General features: G+C 31.1%; 1 protein-coding gene, 1 non-coding gene and 1 pseudogene across 11 annotated transcripts; all 3 read left to right on the forward strand.

Moving 5' to 3' along the window:
- Positions 1-647: 647 nt before the first annotated feature.
- Positions 648-731, forward strand: TRNAL-CAA (transfer RNA leucine (anticodon CAA)). The gene has a single exon. It is a non-coding gene; the product is annotated as a tRNA-Leu (tRNA).
- A 5,206-nt stretch (positions 732-5,937) lies between these two features.
- LOC114188651 (BTB/POZ domain-containing protein At1g55760) lies at positions 5,938-8,501 on the forward strand. Its single transcript, XM_028077225.2, has 4 exons — positions 5,938-6,536; positions 6,886-7,031; positions 7,295-7,413; positions 7,624-8,501. Exons 1-4 carry the CDS (start codon positions 6,418-6,420, stop codon positions 8,224-8,226), a joined length of 987 nt encoding a protein of 328 aa, XP_027933026.2. The 5' UTR covers positions 5,938-6,417; the 3' UTR covers positions 8,227-8,501.
- Positions 8,502-11,221: 2,720 nt separating this feature from the next.
- Positions 11,222-17,957, forward strand: LOC114187219 (pentatricopeptide repeat-containing protein At5g04780, mitochondrial pseudogene; annotated as a pseudogene). Of its 9 annotated transcripts, none has more exons than XR_014995960.1 (4): positions 11,222-11,348; positions 11,898-13,264; positions 13,401-16,188; positions 16,477-17,957. The product of XR_014995960.1 is annotated as a pentatricopeptide repeat-containing protein At5g04780, mitochondrial pseudogene, transcript variant X5 (transcript). The 9 variants fall into 9 exon arrangements; XR_014995962.1 differs by having other exon boundaries at positions 13,434-16,188; XR_014995959.1 differs by having other exon boundaries at positions 11,898-12,025.
- Positions 17,958-18,414: the final 457 nt, after the last annotated feature.

Here is an 18,414-nt window from a genome sequence, read left to right on the forward strand (position 1 = left end):
ACAGTCATTTAAACTGCACCACTTTTTCATAAATAAAAATATATTATTAGTAAAGTATAATTATGTGAGATTACTGATGAGACCCATTTAGCACTTTAAGTCAAAAAGGGTATAAGTAAATAACGTATTTAAAAATCCCTATTAAAAAACTGATTTGGAGAAGTCCTGAATTCCTTAACAGACCAAATAATAAATCATTTGTTAAATTGCAAATTTTGATCGGTATATTCTTCGTAACGTTAGTACCACATTTTACAAATTTCATAAATTTTACCCAACTATCGATTTCGTTTATAAAGTTATTTTTTATTCTTAAAAATTTTAATTTGTTAAAATATTTTTTCGTAGTACCTTAAATGAGTATATTAGGTTGACGGTTCGATTAGATGAAACTATAATAATATATACAGAATTGAAGATTAATTAAATTAATTTTAAAACCTGAAAACTAAAATAAAAAATAGCTTTGTAATAATTAATTGAAATCATTTAAATTTTCAACGTTAGCCGAACGGGCTTTTGTGATAATGAAACCCAAAATAGAAGGTTAATAATATGCGTAAAATTTAACTTCCTAAAATTGTATAAAAATAATAATAATGATATATATATATATATATAATTATATCGTTTGTTTAATCATCAAAGTCAGGATGGCCGAGTGGTCTAAGGCGCCAGACTCAAGTTCTGGTCCTCGTTTGAGGGCGTGGGTTCAAATCCCACTTCTGACAATTATTACTTTTTTATTTTTTTTTCTATTTTAGAATTAGGTTGGTTTCACATTGGTTGATATTTTCGTAATATTTGTTTTAGTATATTCTAATTTTTTTAATATTATGGGTTTGGTTTTTTTTTTAATCATTTTAATGTTAATTTCATTTTGATTTCTACAAAATGAGGATATTTTGTTTTTAAGCCCTATCAACATTTTTTTTTTTTTGCAAATGGACTAATTCAAAATGAGTAATCCATTGGTTTGGTTGTTTGTGTTCATTTAATAAAACATTCATTTAATAAATTAAGCTGATTTCTACCTTTTAATTGTCTATTTAAAAAAAATAGTTTTCTATTTATATTAGTATTTAATTTTAAATAAATGTTTGTTTTAAGATAAAGAAGATAACAGAGGATTAGAAAGTTCCATTAAAATAATTATATATTTATTATTATGGTTAGTATGCAATGGAATTGTATAAATCCAGCATAAACAACATTGTCTAGTGAGTGAACTTAAGCATAATTTAAAATGATGTGATTAAATTTTTGTAAAAGCTTTCTCATTTAATTTTTTTAAATGAAAACTTTAACTTAGACGACATTTAACGAGTTAATTTTAACTTAACAAAAGTATCCCATTGTTAATCTAAATAAGATTTGTCAATTTGGTTGAGAAATTTCATCTAAATTTATGAGTATGGATAAAAAAAAGTCCATAAAACTTAAATATAAAAAAAGTTATAAGATCAAGATACTAAGAAAAGATCCATGGACTAGGATTAATCTATGAATATCTTTTAAAGTAAAAATGTTACTTAAAATGAAAAAAAAATTATGCACATAACAAATATTTACTTAATTTAAATCCAAACTCACTAATAAGAAAAGTTGGATTGATGAAAATTACGGCTACATTTGATAATATTGAATAAGTTAAACTCAATTGGGTTTAATCGACCCAAATACAAAAGTTGAATTGAGTCTTAATTTTCTAATTAAGTTATAAATATACAAAATTAATTAAAATTTAATTTATAACTAATATAAAATATTTATAAATAAATTTGTAATTTAGAATATTTTAACAACTCATAAAATTCTGAAAAAAAATATAACTATTCAGTTAAGTCAAATATTCTAGTAAGTCAAATATACTTTTGTCATAATCTTAACCTATTTTATTATAAACTTTTGAAATTGAAACTATTTTAACCTACTTATTTAGTAGATCAATAAAAATAAATTTATTTTAAGTATGAGGTAAGTTGAATCATAGACAATAAATCAAATTGATAGTTTTAAGAATAGGCTTTGTTTCATAAGAGAAATGGTTCAAAAGAAATAGCTGAAATTTTATAAATAAAATACTGAAATATGAATAGCTTTATAAGACTCACAAAAATCAATGTTGCTAAAAACACTCATATAAGCAATCATATTTTTGTTACATAAATTTTATTCTCTATAATTTCTTTTAGGATTAAATATATTTTTCCCCTTATTTTTAGTACTTTTTGAAATTAGTCCATTTCAAAATTTTTAATCAATTTAATCTTTCATCTTTCGAAATATGTGAATTTAGTCCTTTTAATTAAATTTTGTTAAGTTTAATTGACATTTCAAGTGCGTTTCATAATAGTATTCGACTTAACATTAAAGTAAAAATGTGTCAAACATTATAAACATTTCAAGTACAATATTGAAATGAGTACGAAATATCAAATAAAGCTAACAAAATTTGATTAAAATGACTAAATTAACGTATTTTGAAAGATAAAAGATTAAATTGGTCTAAAGTTTTGTATTAAACTAATTTTAAAATTCACTTAAAGTTACAAGATTAAAATCATATTTAACCATTTCTTTTAACATGCTTTATTTTCTTGAAATTTTAATATTTCCTTACTCTTGCGTTTTAATTTTTCTTGATATATTACATATTTTAAACAAAACTTGGTGTTTTTCTTATAAGTAATCCGTTAACTTTAGGTTCTCACTCCAACTTTTGGGCCCAATTTAAGGAAATGAATGACACACTACAAATTGCAATTGGCCTACCTCATTGGCTTGTGTTATTCTTTCTACTATTTTAAAAGAAAGGGTCATTTTCAAAAATTATATTATATATATTATATAGTCATAATTATTACTATATTATTTGCCATTTTTGAAGAGTTAGATATTTTTCTTGTTCTCTTTTTAGTCAATAGTCATGGGACCCACTCATAAGGCAATAATGACTCTTTATGATGAAATAATAATAATAATAAATTAGCGTTGAGTGTATTAATAAAACAATAAACAGTTCAAAATAATTGTTTATAATAATTTATACTAATGTTTAGCAATTAAAATTAGTTCAAATCATTTTTACATTCTTTTTCTCTGACACTAATGTAGAAGTTTAAACATTAATTGTATAAACTGTAAAAAAAAAAATTCAGAAAGTATTAAAATTTGTAAAAGGGTGATACTTTTTTGATGATCAAATAATTAATTAGAAAAATTAAAAACTTCCGAATTTGGTGGTAATCATTTATTACCATTATGAAGAAACAACCAAGTGTATTTATGCATGAAGAACACAAAGAACAAAAAGATATTCTCTCTAATTATTCACGCACTTACTCTTAATTAGCCTAATTACCCTTATGTAAACCATGTTCACATTCATTCATGAAGTACCATTAGTTGATTAAAAAACAATAAAAGCCAAAAAGAACACAAAGGTTGCTCATGATTAAGATTAACGACAACCAATTAAAATCAATGGTGGGTGTCCACTTGAGAACAAACATTAAAAAAATGTTTAATTTTAATTATTAAGATTGCATGTAGAACTGTCTAAACGGGTAATCCGGTCTGATCCGGGTTGATGATTTAGTGAGTCAACTCAACTTGACTTACTTTTTAATGGGTCAAAAAAATTTGAACCCGTTTCAGCCCACTACGGGTTGACGGGTTAAACGGGTTGACTCACAAATTCACTTAATTAAAAAAATACAATTTTTTTTTATTTTTAAGTCAAAACCAAATTATAATTTTAATTAAAATCTAAAAAAACTTTAATACAATCTAAATACAAACCAAAATAAAAAAATTACAAATTATTTATGTGTTGGTTAAAAAAAAAACCTAACATGATCCAAATGTAAACCCAACTTAATAAAAAACACTTGTGTGACCCTTTTATCTGCGGGTTAGTGAGCCAACCCGGCTCACCACGGATTCAACTCGGGTGAGCTGAGTTTTAGATGAGTCGGGTCAAAAATTAATCTGTATTAAAATTTGTAAAAACATTTTAACCTAACCCGGTCCAAATCTATGATAAACCAAATTGGCTCACGCATTTCAACCTATTTTGATAGCTCTAATTACATGAAAGGTTCTCTCTTTCATTACCTTCTATTATACGTCTCTTTCAGGTTTTTAATTCTTTGTTTAACAACTTATTACCGTATTGTCTTCTTTCTTCTATGCTAAAGAAAAAGAAATTTGAAAGAGAAAACCAATTGAATCTAAAGATTCCATCTTTCTCAATCAACGTCAACACCATACTTTGCTTTGTCTCCTATTTAATGGAATTTTATTTACATAATTCAATTTCCTTTCATTTTTATATAAAGGGTAATCATAATGCATCAACTTAAATAGGAGGGAAGACAAAGCTAAAAGTTGCGTAACTAAATCATCACCATTATGGAAATGTTTAAATAAACAAATAATGGAATTTTGAATTTGAATGGATGTTAAGTGTGTTATCCAAGCAAGGAATTTTTATTCTTGACTATTTGAAACCTCTCATTAGGCTGAAAAGTGAAATGTTGGTTATTTATATAATATATTGTTTTTCCTTTGCTCCTCTCTAAGAAATTATGAAGTGCTCATTTTATAATTTTTACATGAAGGGTGAGTTTTTGGTATAATGAAAAAAAAAATTAAACTACTTTGAAAATTAACTATATGTATAATCCATTACAATTCAAATTAACTTTTATTTGGATAAGTTTGATGAAAAGGGGTTCTAATAATTAATCTCTTGTGACCAAAAAAAACAGATTTTGTATAAGAAAAACTGGCATGCATGGATGAAGGTAATGCAAATCATAAACTACTTTTTTTAGATTCATAAAAAAAACAAGTTATTTTACATATTTCCTTTCACAAATTTCAGCTGCAAATAGCTTTTTTTATGCCAAAATAGTGGAAACCATAATTTTTTTTATCATCAAAGTTAATAACTTTATTGATTTTACTACTTTTTTTTTTTTTTTAATGTGATGTCCGGTAGAAAACAACCATTTACTGAAAATCTTCTCCTACTCAATTAGTTACAACTTTCTCTTCACACCAACATAGTTGAAAACTTGTTAAAAACTCTCAATTATCAATGACAAAACCGCGTTTGAATGACTTAAGTGCACCTAATTCCATTTCTTTTTCTTCCCCCCTGAAGTTAAGAGCTACACCAAAAATTCAACTTTGGTTGAACAACACTCACATTAGGTTGATGTTGCATGCACCAAGGTCAACTTGCAAGTGAGTTACAGGTCCACTTGCAACAACAGAAAAAAGGGTATGGGAAAATCTGAAAAAAATTGGATTTTTCCGTGGACTCATTACTGCAGAGTGTGGCCCATTTCAGAAGAAAATTCTGAAATTTGCAATTTGCAACTGAACCGGAACTGAGATGAACCAACCATCACACTACACTGATGCAAGACACTGTTGAAATGATGAAATGAAGCATGCCACAGCATTGGTTATATCAGCATCAGAGTCACACAAAATTAAATATCACAACACCAAAGGTTGCACCTTGGGACACGTGGAGAGAGAGACTCAATAGCTTGATTCAGACATCAAACTATGCTTTGGGAGATAAGTACAAGTGTTATGTTACACTGTTTTGAATAACTTTTGTTTTTTCATTGATTTTTCTATTATTGAGCATGTTATCAGAGGTTTCAATGTTGTTCCAAGTCACTTTTACTGATACCATTTTAACTTGCTGTGACAGTAATGAAAAAACATTTAAGTTTAATAATGCAAGAAATGAAGTGTTATTTGTGAGGAAGAGGAAAGTATGTCCCATCCACAATCCAAGAATGTGGTTTTGAGAAATTGGTGAGATTTGGAAGGAACAGATACTTTGCTTCAAAGCACAAAAAATTAAAAAATTCTTTTCCCCTTAAAGCATGCTCACACATGACCCAAGCAAAGGGTAATCCTGAACCAACACAAAATCCAACACGTATACGTTCTTCATCTCCAATGATATAAGCAATATAATGTTAAGTCTTTCTTATAGACATTTATCAGCATAGGCCATCACCATCCCATACCAATAAAAGTACAAATCACTCACTCTCTTTTTGTTTCTTTTAATCTCCAAAAAAAAGGGTAAAAGCAACACCAAAATCCTTGCGTGTCCGAAACCTCTGAAAGAAATTGCAACCTAATCAAAGACAGAGTGAATGTTGTTGAACACTGTCTGAAATTTTGGGGGGATTTGAAACAAATAAAAGAAGAAAAAACAGAGTAGGGGGAAACAGAGTGAGGAAACAGAGGATATTCATATGAGGAGTGAAGTGAGTTTGAGAAGAACGAGTCAACCTGGGAAAGCCGGGAGAGTTTTTGCTGGAGGGAATTTTGGATTGCATCCATGAAATCACCACAGCACTTGCTTTTGCTGATAGGATGAGCGATTCTGCATACAGAGTCGAAACCACCCCACGCCTTGCTCAATGGAGAATCGAAAACTTGGCTTCTTGCACTTACCGAAAATCCGATCCTTTCAAGATCGGAAAGTGGAATTGGTATCTCTCTATACATATTTCTCTATCTATCTATGTGTTTATTTGTTAGTGTCTTGAAAAAGAAAGTGATCATGTTTCATTTAAAGAGAACTTTAACTTGAGAAACAGGACAGGGAAACAGAAACTCACAAGTGGGGTTGTGTTGTTTGATCAGCAAATTATGCAGCACCCCACTTGGTTTAATTGGTTTTGGTGTGTGATGAAGTGTTTGGTTCCTCAGAAAGTTTGGTTTTTGGGCTGTAATTTGAAGACCCTTGTTCTAGATTTTGTGTTGTTGATTTGGTGTCATATTGGAACAAAGAGTGTGGTTTTTGATTTTTGTATGTATGTTTTCTGGTTTGAAATGAAGGCATTTGTCTGTGGAGAAGAACAGGATTTTGTTTGTTAAATTGTTTCCAGAAATATCGAATCTTACAAGAGACAACCCTCCAATTGCATCTTTCATCGTTCGGGTTGTAAGTTCTGTTGGAGATCGCAGAGCCATCACACACCCAGGTCTTAGTTTCTTTTCACCTTTTCTCTCTTTTTTGTTGGTTCATTTTACTTTTCCTTCTGGATAGAGAATAATCAATAATCATTTTTGTTGTTGTGCTTGGTCCAAAGGGCAAATAGAACACAATAGGTGGCTTATCTTATGCCACTTTGTTTGCATTTTTACAGTTTCTCAAAACTGTTTTTGCTGACAAGTTCTGATCAACAGTTTCTTTCTCATGCTGACTGAGTACATGCATAAATCTGTTCTTTTTTATGTATTGCAGAAATAAAGGACAAAGTTCTAAAGAACAACGAGGATTTTGTTTGGGCAATTGAGGTTCCACTAACTGGGAAATTCATTATTGACGTTGAGTTTCTAGATTTGAAGACTGCATCCCCAAACGTATGTTCTCAATACACATTTGTTTCTTTAGCGTTCATTGCAAATGATGATTATTTCAAGGCTTTGTATTGAAAGTAAACATTGATAAGGTTTATTGTAACATTAATATGCATATGTCTGCAATAACTTGATGTGTGATTGAATTTTGTACATCAATTCTAGAATACAAATATACCTTACCTTAACTTGGAATGTTATTTCTGAATGCAGAGTGGAGAACCTTGTTCCATTTGGGCAGAAGGATTTACTCAGCAGAGATCAAATGCAAATGCCATAGAGTGTCTTGGTAGAATGCTAACAGAAGGAATCCACACTGACATCACCATAAATGTTTCTGATGGAAGTATAGGAGCTCATAGAGCTGTTCTTGCTGCAAGATCACCAGTATTCCGCAGCATGTTTTCACATAATCTTCAGGAGAAAGAGTTGTCAACCATAAACATATCAGATATGTCACTTGAGTCATGCCAAGCTTTTCTCAATTATCTCTATGGAATCATCAAACATGAAGAGTTTCTGATTCATAGGTTGGCCCTTCTTCGTGCAGCTGACAAGTATGACATATCTGATCTGAGAGATGCATGTCATGAGAGTCTTCTTGAAGACATTGACACAAAAAATGTACTTGAGAGGCTCCAAAACGCATCTCTATATCAGTTGATGAAACTGAAGATGAGTTGTATCCGATATCTTGTGAAGTTTGGCAAAATATATGAAATCCGGGATGATTTCAATACCTTCTTGCATAATGCAGATAGGGATCTCATTGCTGAAGTCTTCCATGAAGTTCTTGATGCTTGGAAAGGATTTTGAAGATATTGCATTGCAACTTCAAAGAAGTGTAGGAAGACATGGTGTTACTTAACATACTCAAGAAATAGGTTGTTTCAATTTGCTGTGCAGGATTTGTTTTGGTGAACCTAATTCTTTCGCTCAGATGGATTATTTTTACGATTCTATGTACATTCTTATGTTGTGGTCTTCAAACGTAAACCACAAGTCATTATTGTTTACAGAAAATGTAAATCATATGAAAGAAAAAAAAAACATGTGTTTATGAATGCAAATGGATCTGAATTGTGATGATACTTGATTGCTGCATTCTGTTTTCTTGGTTTAAAGAATTTTACATTTTATATTTACATATCATATTGTATTTTTGTGAAAGTACAAATACCATTATTCCAAGCAAAAAATAATGTCTTACACACCTCCTTTAGTGACAAAGATGAAGAGTTTTAAGAAAGTAGATTTGAATACACTCAATGATTAAATACAAATTAGTAATAATAGTTTAACAACTTTGATTCTAATTTTAATATCCATTTCATTGGTCTTTTCGATTTGAATGTGATTTTCTCTCTATAATCGCAAGTTGGGAAAAGAGGAAAATATAATTCTCCTTTTGTTTCATACTTCAATATTAAAAGATTCTCTTGATAGTAACAATTGTTTTTAGAGGACTTAGGTTTTGGTGTAAAAATGGTGTCAAATGTCTTATATGTGTAAAACCAATGTCATATAATCATATAGAACCACAATCTCTCAATAACTATAATCATAACCCACATATGAAAAAATATATAAAAACAAATAACCTGAAGGAAAATATATCATATGAAAAAAAAAAAGAGACTCACCCTTGAGGGGAGATTGTTGGGAATAGTCCAAGTGTGAGTCAAAAAGTTTCACATTGGATTGGATATAATAGACAAAGTTAAACACTATATAAGAATAAAGACTCATAACACCATTGCCTTAAGAGTTTTGGTGTAAAACTGGTGTCAAATGCCTTATATGTATAAGACTAATACCATATATATAGAACCACAATCTCTCAATGACTATAACCATAATGCACATATGAGAAAATATATAACCCAACAGAGATTAATCTTTATTTCTATTTTGGCTTACATGAATGAGAAAATGTCTCCCACAAAAGGCAACACTTATAAGTGCTTCAACTCATTTTCCAATGTTTTTAAAATTTAAGCACCACTTCAAGTGGTATCCAAAATTTCTTGCTAGGACCAAATCTCTTAACTCAGTGTATTCTAATGTTCAGGTAGAGAAACATTGAGATTTCTCATAGTGTGAAAGGAATAAGGAAAAAAGTTGAAATATGGTTACCAAATCACATCAGTATGACATCTTCAGATTTTTATCAAACCAAAGTGGTTGATATGCTATGGACTGAGCTCATATTATTCAGTTTCAAAGCAGCACAACACTCCTTGATTGTGTTTGGAAACATGTTACAATCAAGAAATCACTTCTTAGACGTGAAATTAATAACTACCAGCTTCTCAATGAACATGAAAAAACAAGATTGAGACGAAAACCAAACATTTAACAAAACTCTATGTTTCTCAATCGTGAGTAGTCATGTAACATAAATCCAGAGGGTTACCTAGTGATGTAGCAGTGTTCTTACTGAGGATAGATTGGCCAACACACAATACAAAGAAAATTAAATTAGCGTTGGAGGTGAATTTTCTCTTTTTGAATAACTAGTGGTTTAATTTTTTAACTTACCATGCATTATTTATATATATATTCTTCACTTCTTGTCAATTGTATATTAAAGGGAATATTGAAATGATGATAAGATGACTCTTTTTTACAAGCACTTCAATATCACGCATGAAGATGAAAGAAAGGTCACTTCATAGCCAAGCTAAGAAAAACGACTCCATTGTCTCCCAATTATAAAACTTCTATAATGGCCAAGAAGAAAGATACCTCTTCCATTCAAAAGTGTACTTTGTTCTGCCATTAAATGAACACGGAAACTGCAAATGTGGACCACCAAATTTTGCTCACATAACATGCAACACAAAAAAAACACAAATTCATTAAAACTCTACACAACTTTAAATTAGCATAAAAAACAAAACCATCCGGCTAATACTGAAAACTAAAACAGTTAGAAAATGAACTTTTAAGTCTAACTTAATCTCACAAAATTGATTTTTAAGTAAAATTTACATTCATTTATATACTCTAAATTAATTTTATCTCTAATCAATGTGTAACGTCCAAAAAAATTAAAAAATTATTCCGTGTTCTTATTTGACAAGAAGGTGAAACAATACACAACATGAAAAGTTGATGAAGTACTCACCTCTTAGCCAAAATTCTTGAGGAAGGTTACCAATATCAATCTAAGTATTGTTTGAACTTGGAAGAGAAAAGTGAAGGAACACTGAAGTTAAAAAGCAAGTGCATTATGCTTTATGGAACACATTTTGGCAAGAATATGGAATATTACGAGGATCTTCTGTTTGTTGTTGCAAGTGTACTATGTTATGTGGCCCTATTGCTAGATAATTTTGTTTTAATTAGGAATACGTAATTTTCGATGGTGACCCAAAAATTTAGTTTTTCTCCTATTTTTTTTCACCTAATAATATGTAGTTTCATTTAACATAATAGTAAATTTTCTGATAATCTTTTCTGACCAATTTTCGTACTTGATTTATAAGATACGTGTTTAAAATATTGTATATTTTGTGAGATAGAAAAAAAGTCTATATTTTGTTTGATATATTATAAGATAATGAGAAAATTGATAGGTAAACTAAATGTTATTATAATTTTAAGAATGAATTTAACAAATGGAAAAATTGTTTAAACTTCGTTAAAATCCAAAAATTTATTTCAAAATTTCATAAAAATACTCTAAGTTTATTTTACACTGAAATAAACGAACGTGATTAAATACCTTTTTAAGTATATTTTATAAATAAATAATTAAAAATATATAATTTTGATGATTTTTTTTTCCTCAATTTTTTTATTCTTTTCCTTCTCTTACTCCTAAATTCCAAGTCTAACTCTTACAGCATGAATCTCGCCGCACCGCCGCACGTGCACTTCAGCGCCGCCGCCCTTGGAACTCACCCCGTATGGTTGCCAAGAATCAGATTCCGGTTTGCTTTGCTTAGCTTTCTTCTCTGTTTTCATTTTCATTCCTTTTATCACTTTTATTTGGATTGATTATTCTCCTTAATCTTTTGCGTTGCTTCTAGTTGGGTATTGTTTTGTTTGAGATTTTTCTGTCTCAATATACCAAAGGTTAACTTTTCTAGCTTTCAAGATGTAGATTTTTAATTGGGTATTGTATTGCTCTTCTATTTTGCTTCTAGAAGATGCCAATGCTTGCTGAGAAGAAACCTATTCAGACCTTGAATCATTCAGAAGCTTCTTCACCTGACATTATACTCGTTTTTTGCAATTTTTGCTTCTTCTGTTTCTAACTTGTTTTTGGAAAGTCTTTGTCAATAATTACTTAAACTAGAGTGTTGGAATCCCTTGGAGTGGAACATTGTTTTAGTTTTCCCCTTCTTTCTTTTTGGTTTTTTTTTAAATAACTTTTAATTTTTTTTTTTAATCTTATTGTAGGGTTGAATTGTTGATTTATTATTAGATACTGTGGTGTTTTAATTGGGATGAAATGGTTTTGATGATATATATTTCAGGTAAGTTTGAGTGCTGGTCCTCTATCGTGCTTCTGTATTTTGTCCATAAACTGGCTTTTTCGTTTCTCGGTCAAGAAGAAAGTTTCCTGTAAAGGAGAAGACAGTAAATCTTGCATAAAAGACTACTTGTAAGTTGATCAATACTTCTAGAGAAATTATGCAAAACTTTAATTCTTGTACAATGGTATCTGACTGTTTATTGAATTCTAACTATATCTAATTCTGAGTAGAACACACCAAAGTTACTGTTTTATATATGTGATCACAAATATAAAACAGTAACTTCTGCATCAGATAATAGTCTGATTCCTTGCAATATGGGATCAGGAACTTCTGCATCTTGGCCTCATGTTTCTCGTATCATTGGCCTTCTCAAAAGACTCTATTCTAATTGGAGTCTTGCAGCCTTAAAATCTGCTCTCATGATATATATCATGTCTCACAAAATGTTATATTTTTGTGTAGCTTGGTTATTCCTATATACACATGTTAATGTGATGTAAATTCTTAGTGAACAATCTGTATCAATTCATAATTTATAGATATAGGATGCTAACTAATATTTTAAACTTGCTTGAAATTTTATATTATAATTTGACTTGAGGGATGTAAATCTACTACTAAATATAAGTAGAAGATAGAGGAAGTTTGAATCTTATCCCTATTCCACACAATTTTGTTATTCTGCTTTTATTACACAAAAAATATTATTTCTCACTAAGAAAGAAGGATGTGTATAGATACACCATCGTTTAAAGACATTTTTAGAGTTATTATTGGAGGAGGAAATGCAAGTGTTAGTATAAGAATTATGTCTAAACAAAAGGTATTTTAATAATTAAAATTTTTACTGTGACATAATTTGATATTTATTTAAAAATGTTTAATTGCACCCTAGGACCAGTAGAGTGGTTTAAGTTTTTTAAATTTCAATTATGAGTTACATTGGCAATTGAAGCAATTAAGTATTCTTCATCTCATTCTAAAGTATATTAATAGCATACTAGTTGAACTATCCATTTTATAAAAGATAATTTTAAATACTTAAAAGGGTGTTTTTGTAGTAAAAAAATAATTATTTGATGAAGATATTTAAGAAAATATTTTTTTTAGAAAAATTATCTTTTTTAAAAAATTTTATTTCATGGAGTTCCTTCTTTCTTTCAAAAAAATTCTACCTCTTCAATAAAACTTTGTATTAGTTTTCTTTAACATTGTGGTGCAAACAAATGCTTCAAACTCTTTGCTATCCTAATCCCTAATTTTTCTCTCGCTCATCATGGTTCGCCTCAAACACGCCACATGGCATTTCTTGGTTTCCTTTCTACTTCTTTTAGCCTATCAGGAGCTTCCTCCATCGCTGAATGGTAAGGTCAAGTTCTGTTTTCGCGGCAAATTCATGTTTTGATAAATTCGTTCTGAAATTGTTTCTCAATATACACCTTCTAAATTTTTAAAAAAAAATCCTTTCCTACTCGCATATTAACTACTATACATTTACAGTTTTAGCGAACAGAGGTCTGTGCACTGTTGCAGGAAATCCAACGTTAATAGATATCTCTGGTAGATGAAAGAAATGCGTTACAATACAAACCTGGTTTCATCCTTGAAGTTTATCATGTTTAATCACCTCATCAAATTGATTGTGTTAGAATCCTTCACAATTATAAATCTATAAATGCCGGGGAGATGGTGGTTGGACCAGCTAGAGGAATTGTCTTTGATGAAACCGGTAAGGAGTTATCTAAGACTAGGTGCTGGTGGGAGAGGCTGAGGTTGCCAAACCAAAATGAAGGTCAAGCAAAAGCTTCACCAAGCCATAGATCTACTGTACTCTAATGGACCAACTTCTCTTGATGATTACACTCGTCTTGTGCTTCGTTGTTTTCGGGCCAATGACTTCACTCAAGCAAAGAGACTTCAGTCTCACATGGAACTTTACCTTTTTCAACCCAAAGACTCCTTCATCCACAACCAACTCATCCAATTGTATGCCAAATTGGGCAAGCTCGCAGATGCTCAAAACGTGTTTGATAACATGACTAAGAGAGATGTTTATTCTTGGAATGCCTTGTTTTCAGCTTATGCAAGGATGGACATGGTTGAAAATTTACATGTTGTCTTTGAACAGATGCCTTATCGCGATTCTATTTCATATAACACATTAATTGCATATTTTGCTAGTAATGGACATTCAGGCAAAGCATTAGAAGTTCTTATGAGAATGCAGGAAGAAGGATTTCAGCCTACCCATCAGTCCTATGTGAAGGCATTGCAAGCATGTTCTCAGCTTTTGGATTTGTGGCATGGGAAACAGATTCATGGGAAGATTGTTGTTACTGATTTGGAAGGAAATAATTTTGTAAGGAATGCTGTGATTGATATGTATGCCAGGTGTGGTGATATAGATAGGGCACGCTGGTTGTTTGATCGAATGATTAATAAAAATGTTGTTTCATGGAATCTCATGATCTCTCGGTATGTAAAATTGGGAAAACCTGATGAGTGCATACATTTGTTTGATGAAATGCAGTTGTCAGCTTTGAAACCTGATGTAGTTACAGTGTCGAATGTTCTCAATGCCTACTTTCAATGTGGACGTGTGGACGATGCAAGAAATATATTCAACAAATTACTGGAAAAAGATGAAGTTTGTTGGACAACCATGATAGTTGGTTATGCTCAAAATGGAAGAGAGGAGGATGCTTTGATGGTTTTTGGGGACATGCTACGCAGAAATGTTAAACTTGACTGTTACACCATTTCTAGTGTGATTTGCTCCTGTGCCAAACTAGCTTCTTTGTATCATGGTCAAGTTGTCCATGGAAAAGTAATTTTAGTGGGCGTTGAGAATGACATGCTTGTATCAAGTGCTCTTGTTGATATGTACTCCAAATGTGGAATCACTTTGGATGCCTGGGTCGTTTTTGAAACTATGCCTATTAGGAATGTGATCACTTGGAATGCCATGATTCTGGGTTATGCACAAAATGGACAGGTTCCTGAGGCCTTGACTTTGTATGAAAGAATGCAACAAGAAAATTTCAAACCTGATAATATTACTTTTGTGGCTGTCTTATCTGCTTGTATCAATGCTGATATGGTAAAAGAAGGACAGAAGTATTTTGATTCTATTAGTGCAAAAGGAATGACACCTACATTGGATCACTATGCATGTATGGTCACTCTCCTTGGTAGGTCAGGTAGAATTGATAAAGCAGTGGATCTAATTCAAGGTATGCCTCACCAACCAAGTTGCCGTATTTGGTCCACCTTACTATCTGTTTGTACCAAAGCTGACTTAATGAGTGCAGAGTTGGCAGCTAATCATCTCTTTAAATTGGATCCACATAATGCTGGACCTTACATAATGCTTTCCAACTTGTATGCTGCTTGTGGGAGATGGAAAGATGTAGCTGTTGTAAGGTCTCTCATGAAGGAAAAGAGTGCAAAGAAGTTTGCGGCCTACAGTTGGGTTGAGGTTGGGAATGAAGTCCACAGATTTGTTTCAGAAGATCACTCTCATCCAGAAGTGGGGAAAATCTATGGAGAATTGAACAGATTGATCTCAATATTGCAACAAATTGGTTATAATCCTGATATAAACCTTGTTCTACACAATGTGGGAGAGGAAGAAAAGTTTAGATCCATTTCCTACCATAGTGAGAAACTTGCCCTTGCATTTGCTTTAATTAGAAAGCCCAATGGGATTTCACCGATACGGATCATAAAGAATATACGTGTCTGTGATGACTGCCATGTATTTATGAAGTTTGCATCAATTACTATAGGGCGACCAATCATTATGAGAGATTCAAACAGGTTTCATCATTTCTTTGATGGGAAGTGTTCTTGCAAGGACAATTGGTAAAGTCTCAATCAGATGTTCATCTGCTTTGCTTTAACTTGTTTCTAAAAGGAAGGGTGCTAGCAATGTAATATGCACTTTATCCATTCTATAAGATTTTGAAACAAGGGAGAAAGCCATGATACGGTTCAAAACTTCCTAGTATTAAAGCAGGTGTGTAGCACAAGAATACTACGTGAGAAGTACAAGTTACAGTATTACCTCATGAAAATTTCTTGTGACAGCAATGCAATTTAAGATGTTTTGGACAATGTGACAAGTATGGTCTTAATTCATTGATCAATACTTGACATTGAATGAGCTGGTTTGAGCTTTGAATGGAAGTGTCGAAAAATATTCTTACAAAAGTTGCTGGGAAATTGGGCCTATATAGTGTTTGTGGCATCTGCTTTTGAATATTTTGGAGGCAATCTATATCTTGAGGTAAATTTGAATTATGATTGTACATATTTCAAAAGCTTTTTACATTTTTTACCAATATAGAAAATGTCAAGTTGTAATGTTGTATAACAACATCTTATATTATTGACAGTAAATTCTTCCAGTTCCATCACCTTCACTTTTTCTAAATGAATTCTGAATTGTATTGTGTGCATGCGACGGAAACTGTATATAAATTACTATTTTGAGTGCATTTTGCAATGTTATTTATTTCAATTGCCTCTTTACAATGGTAAATATGAAAGGATAATTTTGTGATAGTTTTGTCAGGGATGAACATAACAGTTAGCACCACCTGAATGCGATTGGATCTTAAATCTTCAGTTGTCATCTCTAGTATCAATACCTGAATTCATTGATACGCCTGCATTTATAATGTCCTCTCAGGGTTCTATGCTTTTGACCTTTGCGATAGGTGCTTTCCTGTCAACTAAGATGTGGTCCAGGAAGCTCTTTTAGGGTAAGTAATGTTTAAAATGGTTTCAATTTTGAGTATCATTCTTATATAATTATTGGTTCATTATTCTTGTGAAAGTTAAAATGCATGTTTCAATTTTTATTTATATTTTACTCTTACATTTAAATGGTTGTCAAATGTCAAATTATTAAATAATATTTTTCTTCAGAAATACTACTTAATGCTCTCAATCAATTGTTTGTACAATAAAAAGAAAAATAAAATAGGAGTTATTATTTACAAATCGATTCTTCTTTAAAAAAAAAAACTGATGATTATCAAACTTTCTCTAAAGGCTTACACGGTTTCTCACCAGACCAATCAACTTTTCAGTAAATGGTGATGATGACTTACTGCCAATGATAAAGCATATGTATGCATGCATGCCTCTTTAACCTTAAATTACAGGAATAGGAAACTTGAGAAAGATGTTTCTAAATGCCTATTTAACATGAAAAATTGCTATCTCTTTTTCACTCTCATCATCTGTGCTGACAACAAAGAAAAGAAAAAGAAAATTGTCATCATCATCATCTGCATTATGAACAGGCAAAAAGCCTACGTTGTTCTCATAACCTTGGAGTTAACATGTGTGGGAACAAAGTACGGAGTCTCCAACAACAACAACAATCCCTTTCAAAGATTGAGTCCAACCATATTGGTTTTCTTCCTTGCTATGTTTTCCCATGTTCTTGCACTCACTGCTAACATGAACTTCCGAAGCACCATCATAACATTCCACGTGTCAGGTGTAGTTGCATGTGAGACACTGTTTTGGATTCTGCTCACTGAGTTTTTCCACTACTATGTCATCATCAACCTACTTCTCTCACTTTTAGCCTTCTTCTACTTCTTCAACCACATTGCTAACATCACTCGGTTTCTCTGTGCAAAAGTTTCAAATGCTGTTCAGATGCCAGATATGGAATCTCATGAGTCCCAAGTGTAGCATTTGCAGCAGAATCTCTTGGTTTCATGGATATATATATATATATATATATATATATATATATAGGTTTTCTTGATTAGAGAAATAAATAATGCCAACATTATTTAACTGTTTGTGTTTGATATTTGTATTTTGATTGCTTCGCTTGAGATGCATTGTAATTAATCTATTAGTTTACTATCTCAATACTGTTCCTCTCTGAATTCGCTAGACAAATTCAGAAGTTCATGTTCAGGAGATAGTCATTACTGAACTTGGTCGTCGACCAATGACATACAAAGTTAGACTAGATGTTCGGTGGTGTGATCGTGGACAGTTTCAAGCTCTCTGGCTCCTTTATTCTTATGTGATTGTTATTTGTTCCCCTTGTCATTTACACTTTCATAAATTTGTCCATCTCGTTTATAACCTCTCAACGTTTTGAACGCTTATGCAGTCCGGTTTCAACTATTTCAAAATCAAGATTATGGATCTTCTTATACGGGACTGAATCTCATACCTGAACCCCTAATCTCACGTAAAGAATCAAGAATGCCTACTACCAATCGTCCATAATAAAATGGATCACTCAAATTCAAATAAGCCAAAAAAAATTTACTTATTGTAGAAGTGAAGGTCACAGTAGAATAAATTGTCTATTTAGAGAGTAGTCAAATAATCAATTCTCAAATTATTATAAAACTTTAAAAATAATATCATCATTTATAATATATTTTATCATTTTCCCGGATAACATTTCTTTTCTTTCTTTCTAATCATATTTTTTCCTTCTTTTTTTATTTTTTTAATAACTAGTGCTATA

Source organism: Vigna unguiculata, chromosome 6 (genome assembly GCF_037176805.1).
Source record: "Vigna unguiculata cultivar grain cowpea cultivar isolate G323 ecotype 2 chromosome 6, ASM3717680v1, whole genome shotgun sequence".
Taxonomy (NCBI): domain Eukaryota; kingdom Viridiplantae; phylum Streptophyta; class Magnoliopsida; order Fabales; family Fabaceae; genus Vigna; species Vigna unguiculata.

Bases quoted from the DNA above. Each gene is read 5' to 3' on its own strand.
- LOC114188651 (XM_028077225.2), top strand. From the start codon at position 6,418: ATGAGCGATTCTGCATACAGAGTCGAAACCACCCCACGCCTTGCTCAA. The intron at 7,032-7,294 runs GTCTTAGTTTCT...TATGTATTGCAG, and splicing joins CAGAGCCATCACACACCCAG to AAATAAAGGACAAAGTTCTA. The intron at 7,414-7,623 runs GTATGTTCTCAA...TTCTGAATGCAG, and splicing joins TGAAGACTGCATCCCCAAAC to AGTGGAGAACCTTGTTCCAT.